Below are 22,851 nucleotides of genomic sequence, written 5' to 3' on the forward strand. Positions count from 1 at the left end.
AGAAGTTAAGGGTATTTTCATCAAAGGGTTTCTTTTTTATATACGAAATAGAGGAAATCCTCTACTGAGGAAGGACAGTGGTTGGTTGAGAAGTGTGAAGAAAGTGTGGAAGCATTGAAACAACCCCTATAAGGGAGTGGGAGTGAGAGCCTCCTGGTGAAACATAGGAGGAGTGTTGGATAGCATTAAGAATTCAGTTGCGGTTGGCAACTGTGATTATGTACTGGTCCCGATCCTGCAATATTATTTTTCACCAGGATTACTCAGCAGCTGATATATAGTTTCAAGAAGATGGAATCTGGGGTCCATTCATGTTTTACCAGGAGTCTGAAAAAGGACCTCAATGGAAGAAGTAAGATACTGGCAGTTGAGCCATGGTCAAAGCAATGAACCAGAGTATTAGCAGACAAACAAGGAATGAAGACCATGGAGCCAGGGCTTTGGAGATTTCCAAGGACATGTAACAGAACTAGTAAGAGAGAGAGAGAGACTATAAGAAGGGCAGAAGTCAGAACAGTTTATACAATTTTAAGTTATTATTAATAAAATAGTTGTGGGTTGTGGCAAAGTTCAGTTATGGATGTGAGAATGGGTAATGAACCGTTAAAGAGAAAGGATTGGTCCCTGGAGATGAGGGAGTCAAAGAACTCATTTGCTATTAGATTAGTTATCCACATGGGGTTGAATTCATGCAGGATAATGGCAGGACTTGGCTGGAAAAGGAAGATTGAACAGATGACCACATCTATCTTGAATAGAGGGGAGACAAGTACACCATTAGGTGACATTGACCCAGAGGGATGGCAATGATATAACCAAATGACATGTTTCTCAAAACACTCTTTTTACATCCAGGAAAAGAAGTGATACTCTGATGTAGCAGTAAAGATGAGGGAGAAAACTACTCCCCTCTCCCTTACCTACACTCCTACATGCACATAATGTAGGAGAGGATGAAGGATATCTGCTAGGAAGGGTCAGTGAAGATCATCTGTCCAGTTTTCGGTAGAGGTGAAAAGAATGTTCAGTAAAGACATTGAGGCAGTAGAAAAGTTGCTTATGCTAATAAATACTGAGGAAACAAAGGCCAGGAAGAACTTAAATTTGGGCCAAGAATGATAGTGATAGTGGTTTAGCTGGCTTCAAGGTTTTAACCCAACTCTTAACAGTCACCCAGTGAATGGGTTGTAGGGAGGGACCATGAAGCCACAGACAGACTAGACTGATTCTAGTATTTCCAGATACTCCTGGTCCTAGGAGAATTGGAAGATGTCTCTGGCCTTTCTCTGTGGGAAGGGAATCTTCTGTGATCTGCATCTCATTTATTGGCAGGTTCCAGAGAAAGGGAGCGGGTTTCTAGTGAGGTGGGGGAAACTTAGTCTGTGCTTGTTGGTTGAGTTACCAGCTACAAAAGCCACAGTCTGTACCTCGAGGCATTTCCTGAAAACACCTCTAAGTACAACTCAGCAAAGCTAGGGATCTGAGCACTTCTCAGTTAGCCGGCAACATCTCTATGTTGAGAAAAGTATATAATGGAAAGAATCAGAAAGATACTGGTTCAGACCATCCCTCTGTTACTTACCCATGGGAGAGCTTTGGGAACATTTACTTCATTTCTTGAGCTTCGGTTTCCCTGGCTTTAAAATGGATGTGATAAGTTACTCTGCAGGGTTGGAGTGAGAATTAAATCAGAAAATTCAGATAAAAAACTCCACACAGGTGTTCATTCAAAGCGATGGTTCCTCATATATCTTAATTCATATTTAGATTTTTTTACTCGTATTCTTTTCTAGATAAAATTGTGCTCAAACATACCTAATATCAGGTTTTATTTGGGGGCTTCTGTATTCATTTTGTTAGTTTTTTTGTAGTTGAGAGGAAAATCTTCCATTGTTCGCTTGAAAGAGTTTAGCACATTTTTGCCTCCAGTTTCTTTGCAATTGTTAATGAGTTCATGGAAAGTTCAGTTGTCTCCCACTTTCTTCTCTTTTCTGTGATACTTGCTTTCTCTGGAAGCATATGTCAGTTCCTTTCCTCTCCACTTTTCCTCTCATTCAGAGTTGCCTATTGTCTTTGCTGACTTCCTTTTTTGAAAAGCATGTTGCTGTTACTCTGATTAGGATTTTTACATTTCTTCAGTGTGTAATATTAATGTCACATTTTTGCATCTGATTGGGGAAGGAATGGGGAGGGAATACCATATTTGTGCAGAATAAATCTGTATTTCTCCTTCAAATGAACGGGAAAAAATATTACTTTGAGCCACAAATTTGTATTAGAAATGAACCTAGAACTCGAATCTAGTAAACGTACTTTGGGCAAAATTGGCAGCAGTGAGGTGGCATTTAAGAACCTTCCTGGCACTCAAAATGCTCAGATACAAATTTCCGCTGTTTAGTGTGTTATCCATAGAGTCTTTTAAAGTGCAATTAAAACCCATCTTCAGAAATTTAAGGGCAAATACGGGTATCAAAGAATAACCTCGACGTCATCACTGGGCAGCCACAGCTGTCCCTCTAATCCACTGTCTCTACAGGAAGCAGTCTCATAGTGCTCGCTTTCTCTTTTGGGACATTTGTCATACAGGTAGTCACAAATTTTGTGTTGAAATTGCCCTTAGACTGTAAGTCCCATGAGAACAAGGGCTGGGGCTGGTTTCAGTGGCTGCCACATGTTCCTTAGTGTTTCTGTGTGGGATTGACTTGAAGTACAGATTTTATAGTTGCATATTTCCAACCACTTCTTGGACAAAGCAGTCTGACTATTCTGCCAGCACCTCAAAATCAATTCATCTAAAACCGAACTTATCACGTTCCACATAAAACCTGATTTTCATGTTCTCATTTTGGGTTAATGATACCACCAATTTCCCAGTCACCCAGGCTTGACACTTTCACACTATGCCAACTTTAATCATGGTGAAGTACAATTTTGATTATTTCACACCTTTCAAAACCATTCTATGGCAGTTCTTCAGCCTTGAATCCCAGCTCCCTGGGCCTCTCTTCCCGACCTTTTCTCCCCCTCTTCCTGTGTTCACCATATGTTGCTGTCAGCACTTGACTGTTGGGGCCCCTCTGGACACAACTCAGCGTCCAGCTATGCTTGCCGGAAGTGGCCCCTCATGGCCTCAAGTCCATTTGTCCCAGCTTCTCCTGAAAGAAATTCCTGTGAAATTACTACTATCCCCTAGTTTACCTTCCTTTTTTTTTTTTAAATTCAGTGTATTGAATTAAACATTTTCATTTTCTGTATCTGAAATCATTTTATTCTTTGTTCAAAACTTTGAGAAACAAAGCCATTGAAAAATACTTTTCAAAATTCCTCACTCGTATAGTGAGAAAATATTAAGAAAATATGAAAATAACCTAGAAAATGTTAAAATGAGTCTAAAACACATCCTAACATATTTTCATCAGAGAGTAAGCAATTGCCAAGTGTAGACACTGCCAGACTAATTTCTCAGAGTAAAGTGAAGCTCTTGGGGTATAGCAAGTGAAGCTTCTACTCAGAAGTAGTGATGTTAGGCCATGTAATTAACCTTTTGCTGTCTCGGTTACTGTGTAATTAAAGGGTCATGGATGTTCGCTGGGTGTGAGTCACGTCTTGTTAAATGCCATTGTCATTTTGCATCTACATATATATTTAAATAGATACATTATCTTTCCCTTGACATTTTATGTTTTTGCAACTGAAGGCATCTGTTCAGGATCCTCGTCCCTACACAATACATGAGGATAACTTTGGCGACATTATTTTTTTAAACCAGAGTCAACGCTGGTTTTTAAATTTTGCCTTCTTTAGTAATTGCTAGAATAGGTCACCGTGAACAAGCTAATCAGAGTTGGCACTTGAGTGCTTACATGGGAGACATTTTAAAACACATTTAGCACTGGAAGAATGATTAAGTAATGCCTTTATCATCACCATGTGCTAGAGTAATAGCTAAGCAAGAAGTCTGAAAATATCCTCTGTTTTATACCTGATATCTGTGAGTGGTCATACAAAAGTGTATATCCAGTGTCCTTATTGGTCAAATAAGTAATTGACTTTTTTTCTCTTGGTATATTTTGGAGGTAGTCCATATGAACAATTTAAATATGCTTTGGGGTGCCTGGGTGGTTCAATCAGTTAAGTGTCTGCCTTTGGCTCAGGTTGTGATCCCGAGGTCCTGGGATCGAGCCCCAAATTGGGCTCTCTGCTTGGCAGGGAGCCCTGTTTGGGCTCCCTACTCAGTGGGGAGCCTGCTTCTCACACTCCCTTTACCCCTGCTTATGCTCTCTCTCTCAAATAGATAAAATCTTTAAAATAAATATATACCCTTCATTATTTTTTCATCTCTCAGTATATTTTAACTTATGAATATCATACTTTATCTAGTCTCTTGCTGATGGGCATTTAGGTTGTTTCCAATCTCCTAATACTATAAACAATGTTATTATGAGCATCCTTGTACATATTAATATCTTGCACATGTAAGTTATAAGTAGGATAATTTTCTTAGAAAAAAATTATTTCAAGTGGTATGTGCAATTTTTTTTCTGATAGATTGCTAAATTGCATTCTAAAGAGGTTGTATTAGCTTATATTTAGACCAACGTGTGGAGTGACCTATTTTCCAGCCTATACCAATTATCCTCATTTTTTATTGCCATGCTGATAAGTGAAAGATGATCTCTCACTGATGTATTTAGAATAGCCTTAATTATGAATGAGTTTGAGTATGATATTCTCTGTATAAAAGCCTTGCTTATTTATTTTAATGGTGGGTTTCCTGAACATACCATTTGCTTGCTTTTTTGTTTTTTTTAGTTGATTTTTTTTTTCTGAGTCATAATTTCTTTATCTCAAGAAAACACGTCTTAAGGAATACCTGTGTTCTAAATTATTTTCTAGTTTCTCCTTTTATTGTTTATGTAAACTTTGTTCTTATTATTTTTTTAGTTTGCAGACATTTAGTGTAGTAAAATCTGTATGACATTTGGGTATTTAGATTTTTCACAAGATCTTCCCATTCCAGGAGTAATGAAAAATATACTTTTACATGCTGTCTGCTGTACTTTCGCGATTTAATTTTTTTAATGTTGAAATGTTTTATCAACTTGGAATTTATGTTGGAGTAAGTAGCAGAGTGGGAGCCAGATAAAACATTGTCACCATAGTGGTTATTGAACATTTTCTTATCCTCTACTGATTTGAAATGCCACATTTATCATAAATCATGAATTAAATTTTGGTATGTATTGGATATAAATTCCCAAGGGCACTATATGCTACACATCATTTTCCAAGCTTATTTGACCACAGAACCACCCTCCCTTCCACAACAACACACACACACACACACACACACACACACACACACAGAGTTCCTCATAGGACTAGCATTCTGTGGTACACACTTTGGGAAACTCTTTCTTATTGAAAATTTTAATATAGGATGTCTATTTAATAACAGCCCAGCTAAGTTTTTGCTGTATTATTTTGTAATAACAGTGAATGAAATCTCATTCTTTGATTTTATGGTCACTTGTAAATCTTGTGCCTTAAGTATGTTGACATTCCAAAAATTGTGTGCCCTTTTTATTTGAAAGGAGAATTAAGTGAGCGCATACTTAACTTATTTTCCTGTAATTTTGCCATTTGTTTACATTAGCTTTAAAAACGAAAGAGCTCTAATAAAAGATTTCAGAAGAAGATAGATTGGATATCTTCATGAGTTGAACTAAATGACTATGATACTGAAATCATTTTCTTACATCAGAATCTAAATTATAAGAATTGGGAAGTTAAAAATTAATAACAACGCAATATGATTTGTTACAGCATATTTATATTGCCTTTTTTGCCTGGTTGTTTATGTAATTAAAATCATACTTTATGCATGACATCCAATATGGGTTTTTTTTTTTTTGGAGACTGAAGAGTTTGTATGAGAAAAATAGTTATTTTACAAATACATTTTTAACTTTACTATACTTTATTTATGACATGAAGTTATTTAGATTCTGATTTGCATACAATGTAGTAAATAGTATAATAATCATGGTGTATACATTCAAATGTACCTGTGAAATATGTTTTACACAAGCTTTGAAAATATAGCCTATATTTTATCCACAGCAACTATACAAATGGCTCCATAGTCTGTGCTCAGAGTTATAAGGTGACCGTCACAGGTCCAAGCATATTCAAGATAGCAAGAAGTAAGTAGTAGCATGTGATTGCAGACAGAGTTATGTCACAGCTCCAGAATATATTCAAAATTGTAAGCAGAACTAGAGAGATCATCAACTGTTCTATTTTTAAAAAAAAGAAGAAGAAGAAAGGAGGAAGAAAACAATAAAAACTTGTTCCTTTGTGAGAGATTCTATTTTTTCCTTTTAACTTACAACAGGAAATATGTTGAGTTCAATTTGTACAAATAATAAATAGTAGAGAAAAATAGGTTACAATATTGTGTTTTTTTAAAAATGAAATTCTACTTATGGTTGAGCCACTTACAGTATAAAAGAAAACTGTTCTAATTATCATTTTATCAGTTAAATCCCAATGAAAATTGGCTTTCCAACTCCCTTGCCTCAAATTTTCAGTTTCACATCTAGATTAAGACAAGTTCAAAGACTTTAAGTTATTCCTGTCTTTTTGCTGTCTGGTTTAAGTCATATTTTGAGCTTTGTTCTAGGTTAAAGACTGAACTGGGTTACCAAGTAAAGCAGATACAATCTGGTTCCCAGAAGGTCTATAACCAGCAGCATAGAAAAATAATTCATGTAATTTTGTAAGGGCAACTGTCACTGTTTCTTTTAGAAAGAGTTGGGTTAAACTGTGAGCCTATGAAATTTGTGCATCAGCTGCACACTTCCGTCACTTCTTGGGAGAAACTGAGCTTTTCTTCTCTAGCCCCACTCCCAGTCCAGGTGATTATCGTTCCAACTTTTACCGCTACTGAAACCCTGTAAAATGTGGTATGAGTTAATGTAGATATGTAGCAAAAAGGGGAGCTCTCAAAGTGCATGCACAGTAAACATGATGGAAAGCAGAGACTGAAAACACTCATTTCTCCCCGAAATACCCTTTACATGTTAGTTTGCCTTGTGGCTCACCCTCAGCGCTTTTGTCACTCACCGCACATATCTTCCTAAGTGAGCTCACGCTCTGCTCTATCAACAACCACAACAGAAATCAACTGAGACGAAGCTCTTGCTATGTGCCAAGCTCCCTGCTGAGCACTGCACACCATGCACGTCTTTTAATCTTCCAGTAACCTCGTGAGGGCAGGTTCTATTCTTATTTCCACATTAAATTTGAGGGGAAAGAAAATGAGGTTTAGTAAGTTTCAATAAATTGCCCAGAGTCGCACTAGTGTCTAACTGGAAAGCCGGTATTTCAGTCCAAGTCGTTTGAATTCAAAACGTGGGTTCTCTACCTTTTCGCTATGTTTACATTCTTTCTGTAGCTTCAGGTACAACCGCTGTGCTTCTAAGTTAAACCTGTTAGTGGAACCACTTCTCTTCCCTCTTGCGTTAAAACTGGGAAACCATCAGCCTCTGAATACCTCTTATCACCTGCAGTTGGATGTGTCCTGCACATCTCAACATCCAAACATGGATTCCTCTCTAGGCTCAGCCCCCTTCCACCACCAAACAAGAACGATTCAGTACTTGGTGAAGGATATCGGTACATACCTAGTTAGCCACACTGGGTACCTGGAAGTTTGCCTCAGCTTTATTTTTTAATACTCCCATCTGTGCCCACCAAGATTTTTCTGTTCATTTTCTTTCACGTTTTCACCACCTTCCATTTCTTCCTTGGGCCCTGCGATCGCGTTTTGCCACGATTGAATCCTCAGACCTGCTCTCACCTTACTTTCCTTGCCCTTCATTTTGTCTCTCTCCAGAGTGTTCTTTCTAAAACAGGAATCTGACCATGTTATGTCCTAGGTTGAAATAATTTGATGGCTCGCTCAAAGGCGAACCCCAAATTCCCGTGCCTTACTCAGTGCTTGGGGCCGCCGGCCCCTCCCTGTGCCCTCGGCTCCTCTCAGCTCTGCCCCACAGGCACTCTGCTCTCCGCTGCCATACACACCTGGGTCTCTCAGGTGTTTCTTGACCCTCCGCCTGTTCTGTGAGCTTGAGCAGGGCCTTCCTTGTTGAGGCATCTGTGACAGACAGAAAGCTCTTTTTTAAGTCTTAGGTATCCAGGAGGCCTTCTGGGACTGCTGCCCCTTCTTATGCCCCATACCAGCTATCCTTCCTGGTCTGGAGAGCTCCGTCACACAGCTCACCATGTTGTGTTGCATCATTTGTTACCTCTCCACTTCCCCTTATCAGAGGAAAGCGCAAGTAGGTCAAATATCAACCTCTTCTTTCATCTCTACTTACCTGGTCATCTTTTTCTGTCATGAGATCTTTCATTGTCCTTATCTTATCGACATAATGACTGCAAATTCCTAAATGAAATATGTTAAGCTCCTAGCGTGATAAAATATATGTTCCGTCTTTCCTCTCAACTTCCTTCCATATCTTCCTGCTTCCCAGAAGCAGCCAATTTCAATTCTTGGGATTTTTTTTTTCTGGTATTTATTTACCTCTTCTCTATTTCTTGATACTATGCTTAGACTACTGTTAATTTATTTTATGCATTAGCGCATTCCTGAGAAGTGAAGATTTTGTTCTCTTTTGCTTTCTCCCCACCTTGTATTCCCCTTGTATACCCCTTCTCCTCCACCCCTCCTGTCCTCACATTACTATTATCGCAAATGATAGTCCAAAAAAATGGTGTTTATAATATCACAACTGTGGAAATATTCCTTACCCCTCCAGTTAGTGTTCCATGATTATTTCCTGTTGGACAACAATGTCATGTCTAGGTTTATATGAACAATTTCTTTAATTTGCTCAGTATTTGTGTACACCTGTTCCAATTATATCTGGACTCTCAGGTCTGTGAAATTAACAGCAGTCATTTGTGCAAATGGCTCAATACAGCAGGTTTGCTTTTAGTTCCTTGGCCACGGCTCGCTCCTCCAATCCAGCTTTCTCCCATGTGTTCTGAACTGGCTGCTCTGGGCCTGGGACACAAGTGCCATCCTGAGAAATATTTTTTCCACTTTGCTGTTTTGTCCCCTCACCTCTCCTAGATCCCATATTTGTTCCTTTTTCTTACCTTCTTCTTTTTTGCCCAGGCACATCTTCCAGTAGCTTTCTAAGAATGAGTGCTCATAAACTTGCATGTTCCTTTTCTGTCCTCCTCTTAGAGGCAGTGTAACGATTTCCTCATCGGAAATCATTTCTCTTCAGAATTTGAAATCCATATCTTATTTTCTTGAGCTCAGTGTTGCTTTTGAGGAATTCATTTCCATTCTGATTCTCTACTTTGTGGTGCAACCTATTTGGTTTGTTTTTAACGTTCTTGAGCCTTTTACGATCTTCTCTGTATCTGTAATTATCTGTAGTTTCCATGTAGTGCCTTGGCTTGGGAAAAGAAGAACAAAGGAAAGAATATACCTTTTCGTGTCACTGCCTTGTCTTTTTTCTCCTCCTGGTTCTCAAGATGGCCTCTCCTGATTCAGTCATATGCACTTCCAGAGGACCATATAAGGCAAGAATAAAGCCAACCCTAGTATTCCCAGGACCTTTCCCAGGGTCTGGCCCACAGTGCTGAATGAGTATCTTTTGTAACATAGAAGTGACTTCTGAAAATATCATCAAAATTTTTGTCTGAATTTGAGGCCAGAATTTCCGGCTTACTTTCAGAAGTTACCAGGAGGTCCCTGCTAGCACCTTGCACTCACGTGTCCAACAAAAAGCTCATTATCTTCAACATTTGTTGCCCATCAAACTGAATATTATTTTAAAACATTTTCATATTTTCTACTCCTTCAGTCCTAGGCCCCTGAGACCTCAGACTTGCCTAACTCCTCAGTAGGCCACACTCTGCTTGTCTGCATGTCCTATTGATTCTGCTTTAGGGATATCTCCTCCTCAGCTCTCTCTCCTCCATTTCCCTTGACACTGTACGATTTTTGTAAATACCATTTACTAATTAAACAAGGTGATGTGTTATTCAGACATAGCAAAGCTTTGACTATTGTAGTTTGTCTGTTGATTTAAAAGAGTTCATAGCAAGAGAAAGGCTATAAATATTTTTAATATGAACTGACTTGTAGTTAGAGATGTTGAATTCCAGTCTACAATTTAAAAATACCTAATTTTTATTTCTCTTTATACAGGAATAATGTATTCAAGTGATGTAAATTTGAATTATTAAGTTTGCATTAGAATCATGTAAATATAAATCATTTCAGTGCTTGACTCTAGCTCACTTGTGTTTTTATTCATAGCTTTTGCTTTTGTACCTGCCATTCCTTCTGCCAGGGATGCTATTCTCTCCCTCATCTTTGCCATGACTAAATACTGCTTATTTGTCAGGTCGTAATTCACTAGGAAACCTTGTTTCTCCAGTACTTCATATGGATCCCTCACATACCTTTCACACTGTTCTGCTTCTTGAGATCAGAAAACATGTCTTATTAATCCTTGGGCCCTAGGGAATTTTAGTGCCTAATAGTGTCCTGGCCTGTAGTAGGCCCTCCATAAACATATGATGAATTATTATAATCTAAATGTAGTTGAAATATTTGGAATAACATTTCCATTTTATGTCTTTATCTTACACATTGGATTATTTAGAGACTATTTAAAGGGTGTATTTCTGATCAGTTTCCCTGAGAACTGATGATAATCAAAGACATAATAAAATACACTTAAAGTCAGTTAAAAGTCAGTTAATTTATATTGTATCTAAAACAACACTTGAAACCTAATCAAATATTTCATAAACTTCCTGTAGTCTGCTATGGAATTCGTTTATGAATTTATTTCCCTACATTTTTATATCACTTGGCAATTTACCAAGTGCTCTCATTTGTATTTTCTCATTTGATCCTCTCATTAACCCTAGACAGGTATTCTTTCTATTAGACTTCTCAGGAGCAATGTATGTAACGAGTCCCGAGTCACATAGGTAGTTGGTTGAGAACTCAGACTAGCACGCATGTCTTCTTACTTCCATAATATATTCTTCCCATTGGGAATAATATATTCTTCATTGGGAATGAAGGCCAAGAAAAGCCATGAGCTCTGGGGAACAAGAGCACAGAGGTTCCAGCTGGGCAGGGAAGGATGGGAGAGAAAAGGTGTGTGAAGAAAGTTGCCTTCAGCTGAAGAACAGGTTGTGAAATTGAAAGAGATAAGATTGGAAACACAATTGGAATCAAGTGTAGGGGCAAGTGAAAGAGTTGGGACTTTATATTGTGGGAGGTGAGAGATAGTGGAAATTCGTCACTGGGAGACTGAAGATCGTGGCTCTGCTTTTGAGCTGACCTGTGCTGTATGGAATGAATTCGAATTTGGGATTAACTGGATGCAGTGTGACTCCTGGCAACTCATGTGAGATTTCAGGTGAGAAGTAATTCAATTCTGGACAGTGAGCTTAAAGTTCAGTCAGAAAAGGAAACAATCGATCAATTCTTGAGATATCGGAGCATGTGCGTGAACAAGGTTTGGCACCTGAATGGTTGTATGAGACAAGGGAAGAGGAAGAAACGGTGCTGCACCCTTTACAGTGGTGGTGGGAATGTGCTCCCACCACTTCCCAGGCCCCCTTCCCACCTGTGACCTACATTTTCCTGCATGATTACTCCTACCCATTGGCCATAATGGCGCCTCACTTGTTATTTAGTCAACATTTATTAAGGAACACTTTCTGTGTAATACTGACATTTTGCTAGGTATTAAGGATAAACAAAAGCCGTAATCTCTGTCCTCAGTGAACTCAGTCTGGTGGCAGAAACTGTCAAGTAAATTATATTGTAAAGGATTTATTGCTGCGGCTACCCCATTGCCATTAAGACATAGAGGGACACCTGGTTCAGGATACATACGTCAGGGAAGGATTCTCATTTCTGTCTTAGAGGAGGAATTAACTTGGCAAAGAAAAGGGAAGGATGTTCTGTGTAAAGAAGGCAGCATGTTCAAGAGCATGAAATGGAGAACATGAGACAGGGGCATAAGTTGTTTAGTGAGCCTAAGTGTGTCAGCAACTATTTCCTGAGAACAATGGAATTAACCTACCTAATGGTAAGATAATTATCATATTCAGGTAACTTAATATTTGTATAATACAATTGTGTAATATCCAGTCCATTTAAAAATTTCCCCAATTTTCCCAACAATATCATTTATATGATACAGTCCAAGAGCTAATCAAAGATTGTGCATTACATTTGGTTGTCCTATCTCTTGAATCTCTCTCAGTCTCCCTAACCTCTTCTTTCTTTCCTTCCTTACTTGTTTTTCATAATTGATAGTCTTTCAGAACCCAAACCAGTCACTTTACAGAATGTTCCTCACTTTGGGTTTCCTTTTTTGGGGGAGGGGGGTTAAGATTTTATTGATTTATTAGAGAAAGAGAGAAATCATGAGCAGGGGGGAGGGGTAGAGGGAGAAAGCCCAAGGTGGGACTTGATCCCAGGACACTGGGATCATGACCTGAGCTGAAGGCAGATGCGTAACTGACTGAGCCACTCAGTCACCCCTCACTTTGGATTTCTATTATAGTTTCCTCACATTTAGATTCAGGATAAATATTTTTGTGCCAAGTACTACACAGGTTGAGTCCGTCTCAGGGCACCCTTTCAGAAGGCATTATTGTCAGTATATACCATTACTGTCACATTTGATGTCAGATTTGATTATTTAGGTAAGGTGACATCTGCCAGATTTCTCCAAATCCTGTTCCCTGACAGCCTTATACCTAATAGTTTCTGTACCCGTTAATGATTTCTGCCTCAATCAGTTCTTACTATGTGAATTATGTAGTAAATTTTATGTTTCCCCCATATCTTTGACACCTGTTGGTTGACATTCTTCTGTAAAGAACTTTCCCTTACTCCATATTTATTTGTAATTTTTTAGTATCAGTATGGATGCATAAGTGTTTTTCCCCCCAATGTGTAATAATCCATCCCTATTATTACTCATTTAGTGTTCCAATCACCCTAAATTTGGCCAAAACTGTCCTTCAGTCTGGCCCCCTCTGTCCTTTTGACACATTCCTGCTTGTCTGTGAGCACTTTCTAATTTTCTGGTACATCAATACATTCCTGGCTTTTTTCCCACTTTCTTGGTCTCTGCCCTATAATCAACTATTTCTCTAAGTATTCTGGTTTGCATTAGTAATGGTATTTAGAAACCAGGATCTGGAGACCAGGCATGTTCATTGCTGCCACAGAGTCATTACTTCTGGGTTATTTTGGAAAGCCAGAAAAAGTGTTTTTTAAGTTTTTTTGTTTTTGTTTTTTGTTTTTAAACCTTGAGCCTATAGGATACTTGTAAATGCGATCCACCGCTTCATGGTCCTTGCTCTCCTCCTATTCCATATTAGTATTTCCTTTCCTACAGTGAGTTTACCCATCTGTTCAGTCTTGTAATAAACACATAATGGGTTCAGAATCACTATGTCAATACCATTACCAATAGTAAACTTACTAAGGAAAGTCCACATTTTCTTTGTAGTTCTTTGATTTTAGTTTTGGGTTTGTGTTTATTCCCCCCCCCCCCACCAAAGTGTATGTCATTAATCTCTTGCTTGCTTTCTCAAAGTTTTAGATTTTTAAAATGTTGTCTTTTACTAATGAAATACATCCCTTCAATTCTGAATATCTGGCATAACTTGCAGTTCTTTTTTTTTAAAGTTAAGCTTGAGTGTAAATTTTCAAAGATATCTCATTACTAATTAAGGTGTCTGTAATTTTTAATGTATTTTAATTAAAATAGCCATCAAGCCACTTTAGAATTAAATTTATCTATAAGTTAACCTTCAGATACTCTACCTGTCACCCAGCTTTTTTTTAAATTACACCCACAAACTTTAGTACTTTTCTAAAAATATGAGATAGAACCAGATGGAAAGAGGCCAATATATATTTATATTTATATATGTGTTTATAAACTGTAAATGAATTTGTTATCTGTACTCTCCTGCATTTATTTGTCATCTGTTCCCAATCAAGGGATTGCATTGCAGTAAAAAGAAATAAGAAATCCAGAGGAAAATAGTTTTCTATTACATAAGATGTAACTATACCAGCCATACAGTTGCGTAGAGAATCCTACAAATAACCTCTTCCTGAGGGACAAAAAAAGCGTATTTCCTTGAATTTGGGCTTGGATCAGTAGTTTCTTTGAAGCTTCCCCCTGCCACTTCCTTTGAATAATATTTAGCACTGACAACTATAGATAACTACGGATATTACAAGATAATCTGTTCTTTGGAGAGAGGATTGGCTCTATAACTACAGCCTCCATTAAATAGATACAGAATATCAATTTAAACTAATCATAATTGGGTGACAAATACTTCAGATATTTGAGAGCCTCTTTTGGCTTATTTTTCATTACAGAAGACAAACTTTTCATACATTCTGTAAGAGTTTGTAGTCATTGTTCTATGTTGCCTAAAGTCAAGGCACAATTATCTTCTGATATAAAAAATCAGTTGCATATTCACAATAGTTGCATATTCACAGTAGTTAACCTGGAAATACAATTTCGTGCAAAAAGTTTAGGCAGCAGAGTCTTGGTAACAGCAACAAAACATTCTCACACACCTGGTCGATTTTAGAATAGAAGTTGATGCTTTGAAAATAATCCATTTCTACAAGGGAAATGTGATTTATGATAACCTGTGACACAGATATGACTAGAACTGCATTCTATTTAAAGTTATTGGGCCGCCAGACTATAAAAGCAGTCCTGTGATGTGAATCAGTGGAACCTGGTCCTCTTTAGTGGATGGCAACACAGGCACTAATGAGCCCAATTTCATTAAAAGATACTTGATTTATGAGAGAGTTGAAGTCCTATCTTATTTTGAAATTGCTGGTTTCGCCCTGGCATCTGATCTTTCTTCCCCCTAACCATCACCATCACCAGTTTTTGTGTATGCTCTGACATTGCTATGGTAACCCTGAGGGCTGACGGAATTCCCTGCATCTCTTTTCACAGAGGGTGATGAGACAGGAGTGATGGATAGTCTGCTTGAGGCTTTGCAGTCGGGGGCTGCCTTCCGCGACCGAAGAAAAAGGACACCAAAGCCAAAAGGTGAACATTATACTTGTTTCATGTTACTTTCTAGGGAACTATCATAAAGAACAACTGTTTTTTTTTTTCCTTTTAATTCTTTTCAAGTCATGTGTCAAGAATGTAGTGCTCTGGGCAACAACTCTTCAGAAGTTTCATGAGTTTGCTTAATCCTTCCCTTGCAACGACAATTGTCAGAGAAGCATTCCAGTTGGGCAATGGCAGTAGCACATTAACAAACCAAAGCACTGAACCTAGAAAATCCTGATTAGTGTGACAAGTCTCATCTAAAGAACCATATGCACCTTATCCCCGTGGAGTTTACAATAGCATAATTAAATGGGAAGTTAAAGTCATAACATCATTGCTTCAAGTATTTCAGGGTATTGAAGCATTGCTTTGGGTCCAGACATATTTAACCTTTGAAAACTGTCTAATACTGTTAACATTTCTTGAGATGAACAGACCTCTGTATTAATTTTCTCTCTCTCTCTCTTAACAGATATTCGGCAAAGTCTCAGTCCCATGTCTCAGAGGCCTGTTCTGAAAGTTTGTAACCATGGTAATAAACCGTATTCATAAATTGCACATTCTTCTTATCTACTTTTATCCTGTTGATCTATTATTTTAATAGGCTGCTGTGAAGGTTCTCAAGTTTAAATATAACTATAGGAGTAGAAATGTGCGGATGTGCCTGTTGCCCTGAGATTGTATATTCATAATATTCCATGCTTAAGATATGGCCTGGAGGTAGTATCTAAAGTTCTTCTTTCAGGTCGCAGATGAATTTTCCAATTTATTATTATTTGAAATTATCTCACACATTTTTGATCAGTGTTGCCCAGGGTGTCCTTTCAGAAACAGTTTGCTCTGAAGTACTATTTTACATAGTGGATTTGCTTTACATCAAGATACATTTGAAATATTAAATCTGTTAAACTATTTTACTCTACCATATTTGCCAGTATAGTTTGAAATACTGTGACCAGCATTTTGGCAAAATCATTAATACAGGTGAGTTTCATGTGCTCTTTTTGTGGAAGAATGTACTAGAATCACGAAAAAGGTGAGTAACTGAGTTTCTGATGTTTATCTGAGATCGACTGCTTTCAAAAGTCCCTAAGCAGCACCTGCACACCCACCCGAATGGAGCCCTCCTCTCTTCAAGGTGCCAATTCCTGCTGACCGAGTTTTATTTACATTGGTTTCCTTTCTCACTGTTATGTGTTATGGGGTTCTGCTTACCTTCCAAGGTCATAAGCACATTTATCAATTACGTTGTCATTTATTCAGAGTGAGATTGTCATCAAAACTTGCCAGATTTATAAATGGAAAAATACTTGACAGATTTTCATTCTAGGGTTGTTATAGATACAGAGGAGTTAAGTTCTGGAAGTGTTAATGTGTGGCTAAGTACAGACATTTATGTCAAATTTCTAGGGTAGCCTAGAAAAAACTATGAAGTGAATAAGAAAAAAAGTGAATGTGGGTAATAAATCTTAATAGATGGGTAGATGTTTATTGCTCAAGGTAAAATGTTTAGTTGGGGCTTTCTGGTCTTTTCATCAATATGTTTTTGTTCTTGTTTGGCCTTTCCCTACACTAACAGCAGAAAAGAGGAACTGTATTATGTTACAGATACTCATTGTGGATAATTAAGTACTTCCTAACTTTGGGTTTATGATTTGGAGTCATTGCGACATAGTAAATAATGGCAAATGTCTAGAGAATAGAGCTATCCTTGACCCTAGAGATTATTTTGTTTTGTAGATGAATAAATGGAAATTCAGAGAAGCCGCAAACCCTCCCAAGAGTGCAGAGCTAGTTAGTGACACAAATATGACCATAATGCAGTTCTGATTCCCATCACGTTTCTTTTTTTGATTACATGTGGGTATTTTGAATTATTTTTTATTAATAACAAAATATGTAAGATAATGCAGTCACCATTGTGTGTCATTAAAGACCCACAGCCAAAACCATGATCATAAAATGATTATAATGGCATACATATATCCATCCTATGCTTAATTTAAAATAAGTATTTTAGTTATTATGTAGAGGAAGATTATGTAAGGTAATTTTGTGCACTGGCCTTGGGAAACCCAGTCTTTTCTAACCGCAATGTCAGTAAAGTGTCCGGGCTACAAAAGCTCATCTATAATTACTTATAAATTGTGGTGTTTTGGTCCATTGCATAAAAGCAGATGAACCTTGCATTTCTGTCTTTACTCAGGTTGACATGTACTATCTGAAGTTATAAGGCTATTGTGATAATTAAACTCATAGGTTGTACAGCAAGCCAAAGAAGATATATCATAAAGGTCAAATTCTTTTCTAATATAAATGTAGTGGATTAAAATGTTTTTTAACACTTACTTTCTATCAATATTTCTGTTGTGTTTTCCTTTCATATATCTAACCAAGTGGGAAAAAATCCAAATGACCAGTTAATCTTTAAGAACTCTGTATGTAAAGATAGATTTATTAGACTAGATGTTGAAAAGTGCAGAATTTAAGGAAAATATTGTCACTGAAACAATGATCATGATTATTATCAGGAAAAAATTATATTTCAGAGTATTTTGTAATCTTGCTATTTCTAAAAATTGCTTTTTGTTTTAAAAATGCTAACCCTACAACTCAACTGAACTATGTGAATTAAATGTAAGTTGAGCCTATTTTACTTTTTAATCTGCTTTCATGTACTTAAACTAATGTCCGACATTTCCTATATGCCTATAGTGGTTCATATTATCTCATAACCCTTCGTTCTGAAGGCATAGATCTTCTACAATTATTTTAAACTTGCTTATATTCTAAGTAAAATAATATTTTTAAGCATTAATAATAATCTAATGCCTACTGAGTTATTTGGCTTACTAAATACCAAACACCATACAGAATTTTTATACATATCATCCTGTATCTTCACAATAATCTTATCAGATAGTCAATATTTTTATCTCCATTTTGTTGTTGAAAAAATAACTAAAGATTAAAGAGGTCTGGTAATTTACTTATGGTCCTGTGCCAAGTTTTGAACCTGAGTTGACTTTGAGTCCAAGTTCTTAATCTTTCTGCCATGTTGTACTCTGAATACATGGCTTGAATCAGCCTCTATTCCTTTCACATCCTTGGGTTATAAGCAATCTACGTGCCTTTTTTCCCCCCTCTTCTTGACATAAGGATGACCTACTGAGAAAGACCCTTTCAGAGGTTTTCTAGCCTGTAGTGTATCTTCTCTCCTTTTCCCAGATTTAACTGCTAGGTAGCACTCTTTTCCAAGAACATACCATCTTCTGGAATTATAACCACTTTTTATTTCTTTTAATAAAAGAAATAATTTGTATTAGGGACATCTGGGTGGGCTCAGTTGGTTAAGCATCTGCCTTTGGCTCAGGTCATGATCCCAGGGTCCTGAAATCGAGTTGCACACATGTCAGGGCTCCTTGCTCAGCAGGGATCCTGCCTCTCCCCCACTTGTTCTCTCTCTCTCTCTCTCTCTCTGACAAATAAATATATAAAAACTTTAAAAAAATTAAAAAATAAACTCTGTATTAAAACATCTATATTAATTTTAGCCAACTTATACTCTGTTACAAAGACTATGGATTGTATAGATTATAAGTACAGATTTAGATTATACCTAAAGATAAAAATGCAGTAGCAGACATAGATCATCTTTTGTTTCAGAATTAGAAGATCCTGGTAGAGTATCCTCTGAGACCTTGCAGCTAAAATATCCCAGGATATATTTTGGCAAAAGATGACCTCAAGCGTTCTAACTGCTATGGCCTTCAGAAGCACGGAAATTCTACATGCTGAGTAATCCAGCCCTTGTTCTGTGTTCCAAACCTCTGCCAAAAAGACCTTGGTTAAAGCCATTAATTGTTTTATCTTTTTCTTTGCCTTTGATAGCCTCAGCAGAAATTAAATGCCCAGTATTTTTCCTCATTAAACCTTTATTCATTCACTCATTTAGCAAAAATTATTAAGCACTTCCTAGGCACTTATAGAGATAGTCCCTAAGCGTTCATCATCTAGTTTGGACAGATGAGTAACAATTCCCATACATTTGGTTAATGCCAGGATAGAGGCAACACATAAAGTTTTGGGAATACCTACAGGTGGGGAAGACCAATCCAGACCTTCTGAGGATAATCCAGACTTGACTTCTAGAAGGACCTGAAATCCAGGCTGAGTTTTGAGGGATGAATAGAAGTGAGGACAAAAGCCCAAGGGCAAGTGTGGGCCAAGAAAGAGCAATAGGTGTGTGCACTTTCTCAGAGGTTCTCCAATGAACCCCAGTCTACAAAACTGTATATTCTAATAACCCCAATGGCTTTCCCATTTTGCAGTAGTCATTTTCTATTAACTATTCAATGTCTGCCCCACTACTGGTGAGTCCCATCAGTGTAGGGACAAGGGGATAAAAGATGCCCAACTTACATACTGCTGTAACCTCAGCACTTGCTCCGTCAGTGCCTGACACACGGATGTTTAGTAAGAATGTGTTGAATGAACAGACATGTTTATGTTTAGGTTTGAATGGAACAATTAATGTACTATATTGAGCAAAATCAGGTTGCTGGATGTCACCCAAATAAGTGGGATTTAATATGCTAATTGCTAAAGCTCCTGCTGTGAACACTGTTAACCCCTTTCTCATCTCCTCCCTAAAATGTTATCTGTCATCAGAAGAAGCTATTTGATCATCAGTGGTCTGTGCTTCAAAAGGTGTTGTATCAAATAGAGAGGATGCGGTTCGAACTTGATTGGATTATTCACTCCTTAGAAGTGGAGAGTTGCTTATTAATTAGATTTCTTTCCCTTGCTTAATCAAGCAGAGTTTAACAACAGTAAATAAAACAAAGGAAAGCTTCTGCTAATGAGTACAGGGCATTATCTTGTGTCTTTCCACAGTGCATTCCAAATCTGAAGATTTTCTGTAGTCTGTGGAAAATAGTAAGAGTTCCTTTTAAGTTAAGATAATCAAAGTATTTATTAATGCGTTTTTATAAAGATCATACCATATTTGGGTGTTAGTAAATCAAACGGTCTGGTTAAAAATGAAGGACCAGATAGGAAAGAAGTATATGGAAAGTCTGATGCACGGCCAAGAAATTGGACTGTTGAGGTTTTTGAGCAGGAAAATAACAGGTCTGAGCAGGTTTTCTGGAACTGAAGTGATAAATGTAGGAGAGAAGAAAGACTCAAAAGGAATTCATAGCCACCCTAGATGCCAACATCGATCGGTCACAAGGGACAGCGAGTGAATCAAAGAGCTTTTTAAGGTTTGAGGGAAGAAGCCAGGTCCAGAGCTGTGAGTTAAGAGACCCCCACAGAGAACTAATGCTACTTAAGCTAATGAGTTCTCTAAAGAAAAATATTTAAATCTAAAGGATGGCAAATCAAGGGATACACCTCAGGGGTGGACACGGGTGGGTAATGAAGTGAGCAAGAGGCAAAAGAGAGATGAAGAAATCGGGGAGATTGCATGATAGTCGAGCCAACATTATGAAGGGGGAAAGGAGACTTTCAAGGACTTGGTTTCCTCATTTTCTGTCTTTTGTTGTTTGTTTCCCTGTTTCTACAACGCAGTGGTATACCACTGAGTAGCCAGTGCATTTAGCATACTTTACTTCCTACTCTTTTCCAGGACATCTCTTCCTCTGCACACAGTGGAGATGCTGTAAAGTGTTCCCAACAAAGGTTTCACAAATAGGAACGCTGTAGGTGTAGCCACACCTTATGGTACATCTGCCTGCGATTTGATTGCATCTTCATTAGAAGGTTCTCTTTTCATTAAGTAGTACAGTGGGGTTTTTTTCTCAGTTAAATGGATATAGAGTAATCAGAAAGAATTCTATAAACTGTATGCAATTAAAGTCCCTAATGATAAAACTATTTAACTGTGACAAAATAAGATAAAACATAATCAAAAATTTAGGCAAACAAGTATTACACATTTTTAGTGAACATCCATAACCTAAACAAAATCTTGCTATATTATCTTTACACTAAATCAATTCTTAATAGCCTTAATTTGGATTTGATTATCTATTTTTACTCTTCTACTTATATGTGGAGCTTTGAGAGATTTTTATAGAAATAAGATTGTATTGCCGCCAGGCACAGCTGCTCTGCTACTCGAAGATTTGAAGTCAGAATTAAATGTGAAGCTAGTTCGATATCTTTGAATTAGCATATTTCTCACGAAATAAGGGAGGCAACACAAGACAGGCTTCATTGTGGATCTCTCAAAACTTCACACATAATCACCCCCCCCCCCCAATCCACTCAGTCGTGGGTCCTCTTTATTTCTTGACCTGCCTTCCCCCAAACAACAAGAATTTGTCTTGAGGCAGAATTATGAAATTAGTAAGGTTTTCAGTATTGTCTACTGAACACTAGCTACCTTAAGGCTTGTTTGAAAACAATGAGGACAACACCAAGCCACTCCTTGTCTAGAAAACTGTATCTTTCAAAGCGAATGTTGACAACTACCATTTTTTATTTCTTTGAACTGTATCCTAACACAAAGTAGAAAAGAGCCTAGGGAATAATAAAGTAAAATTATATGATTTTGCCAAATGTCATTGGCTCATGTTCTTGAGAATATTTTTTGTTCTCTTTCTGATGAACTTCTGCTGCTAAATACCTAAGAAAGAAAGGGAGCTATTAAAATGCTAATTGTTTTTGACACCCTTACACTGGAGCTTTCAAGCAGAATCAAATGCTACCTGTAACTGTCAAAAAAGACTTAAATATTTTTTTAAGGAGATTTTTCTAGGCCAGGAGTGTAAAACAATTTGGATGATTTCACATTTTATTCAAATATCAGTCTCTCCTATTTACTATGTAGTCAAGCAAAAGGAAGCAGGGACTCAGCAGGGCTCCTGCCTAGGTAAGGATGCCCTGTGGGCAGAAGGGAAAGGCCTTTCTAATTTATAGTCAAGGCAGGGACAACCTTCTGGCTTAGTGAGTATCATATACGCTCTTAAGCACGAACAGGTTAAAAAAATCCTTAAGCAGTGAGGACTTCAAGTTGTTTTAAAAGGACATTTATGCAAGAAATAGCAAATGCCTTTCACTTAATGAGCATTCACAAATGTATGCTGAAGGCTGGAACTAAATTGAGTGAAAAGGGATAAAGGACTACTGCATAAGGAAAGGAATGTCCTTGACTTCCCTGAAATAGTTGTTATGATTAATATGTCTTTTGTTGTGTTTGTGTGCCATAGTGGACTATAATTACATGATCTTTCAAAATTTCTGGCCCACTCTAAATTTCTCCCTTTCCTTGTAGTACGAGTTCAGAAGGAGTTCGTGGAGAGATTTTAGAAGCTCCTAGAACTCGGTCTTTTTGTTTTAGATTTTGTGTTTGGGCATATTTTCTTTCCTGGTGACAGGATCTCTTGATTTAATCAAATTTCACCCCGCAACTCCCCAGAAAGATTAAAGAAGAATTTTTTATTTTGTTGTTTGATTACTTTACTTTTCTCTTTTTCCACATGTTATATTTTTACATGTATATCCTTCAAATGGAGCCACTTGTACTGTCATTTTGTCACTTGAGAACTAAAGTTGCATTGACATAATCACAAATGTGAAAAACATGTCAAATGGTTGGCACATCTACAGTTTTAATAACAAATAAATTGTTTAAGATAAACAGTTACAATTCAGTGAAATGGTGCTA

At 37.4% G+C, this 22,851-nt stretch overlaps 1 protein-coding gene across 4 annotated transcripts in view; it reads left to right on the forward strand.

Annotated features, from left to right (window-relative positions):
• DIAPH3 (diaphanous related formin 3) overlaps positions 1-22,851 on the forward strand; it is a gene marked incomplete at its 5' end in the record, with an annotated part of 496,633 nt that overhangs the window by 356,335 nt on the left and 117,447 nt on the right. For all 4 annotated transcript variants that reach the window (XM_080798921.1, XM_080798920.1, XM_080798922.1 and 1 more), the window contains 2 exons: positions 15,072-15,167; positions 15,649-15,708. In XM_080798921.1, the coding sequence (XP_080655047.1) occupies positions 15,072-15,167; positions 15,649-15,708 (156 nt within the window). The remainder of the gene's footprint in view (positions 1-15,071; positions 15,168-15,648; positions 15,709-22,851) is intronic.

The sequence above is a fragment of the Martes martes genome, assembly GCF_963455335.1.
Source record: "Martes martes genome assembly, chromosome: 3".
Taxonomy (NCBI): Eukaryota; Metazoa; Chordata; class Mammalia; order Carnivora; family Mustelidae; genus Martes; species Martes martes.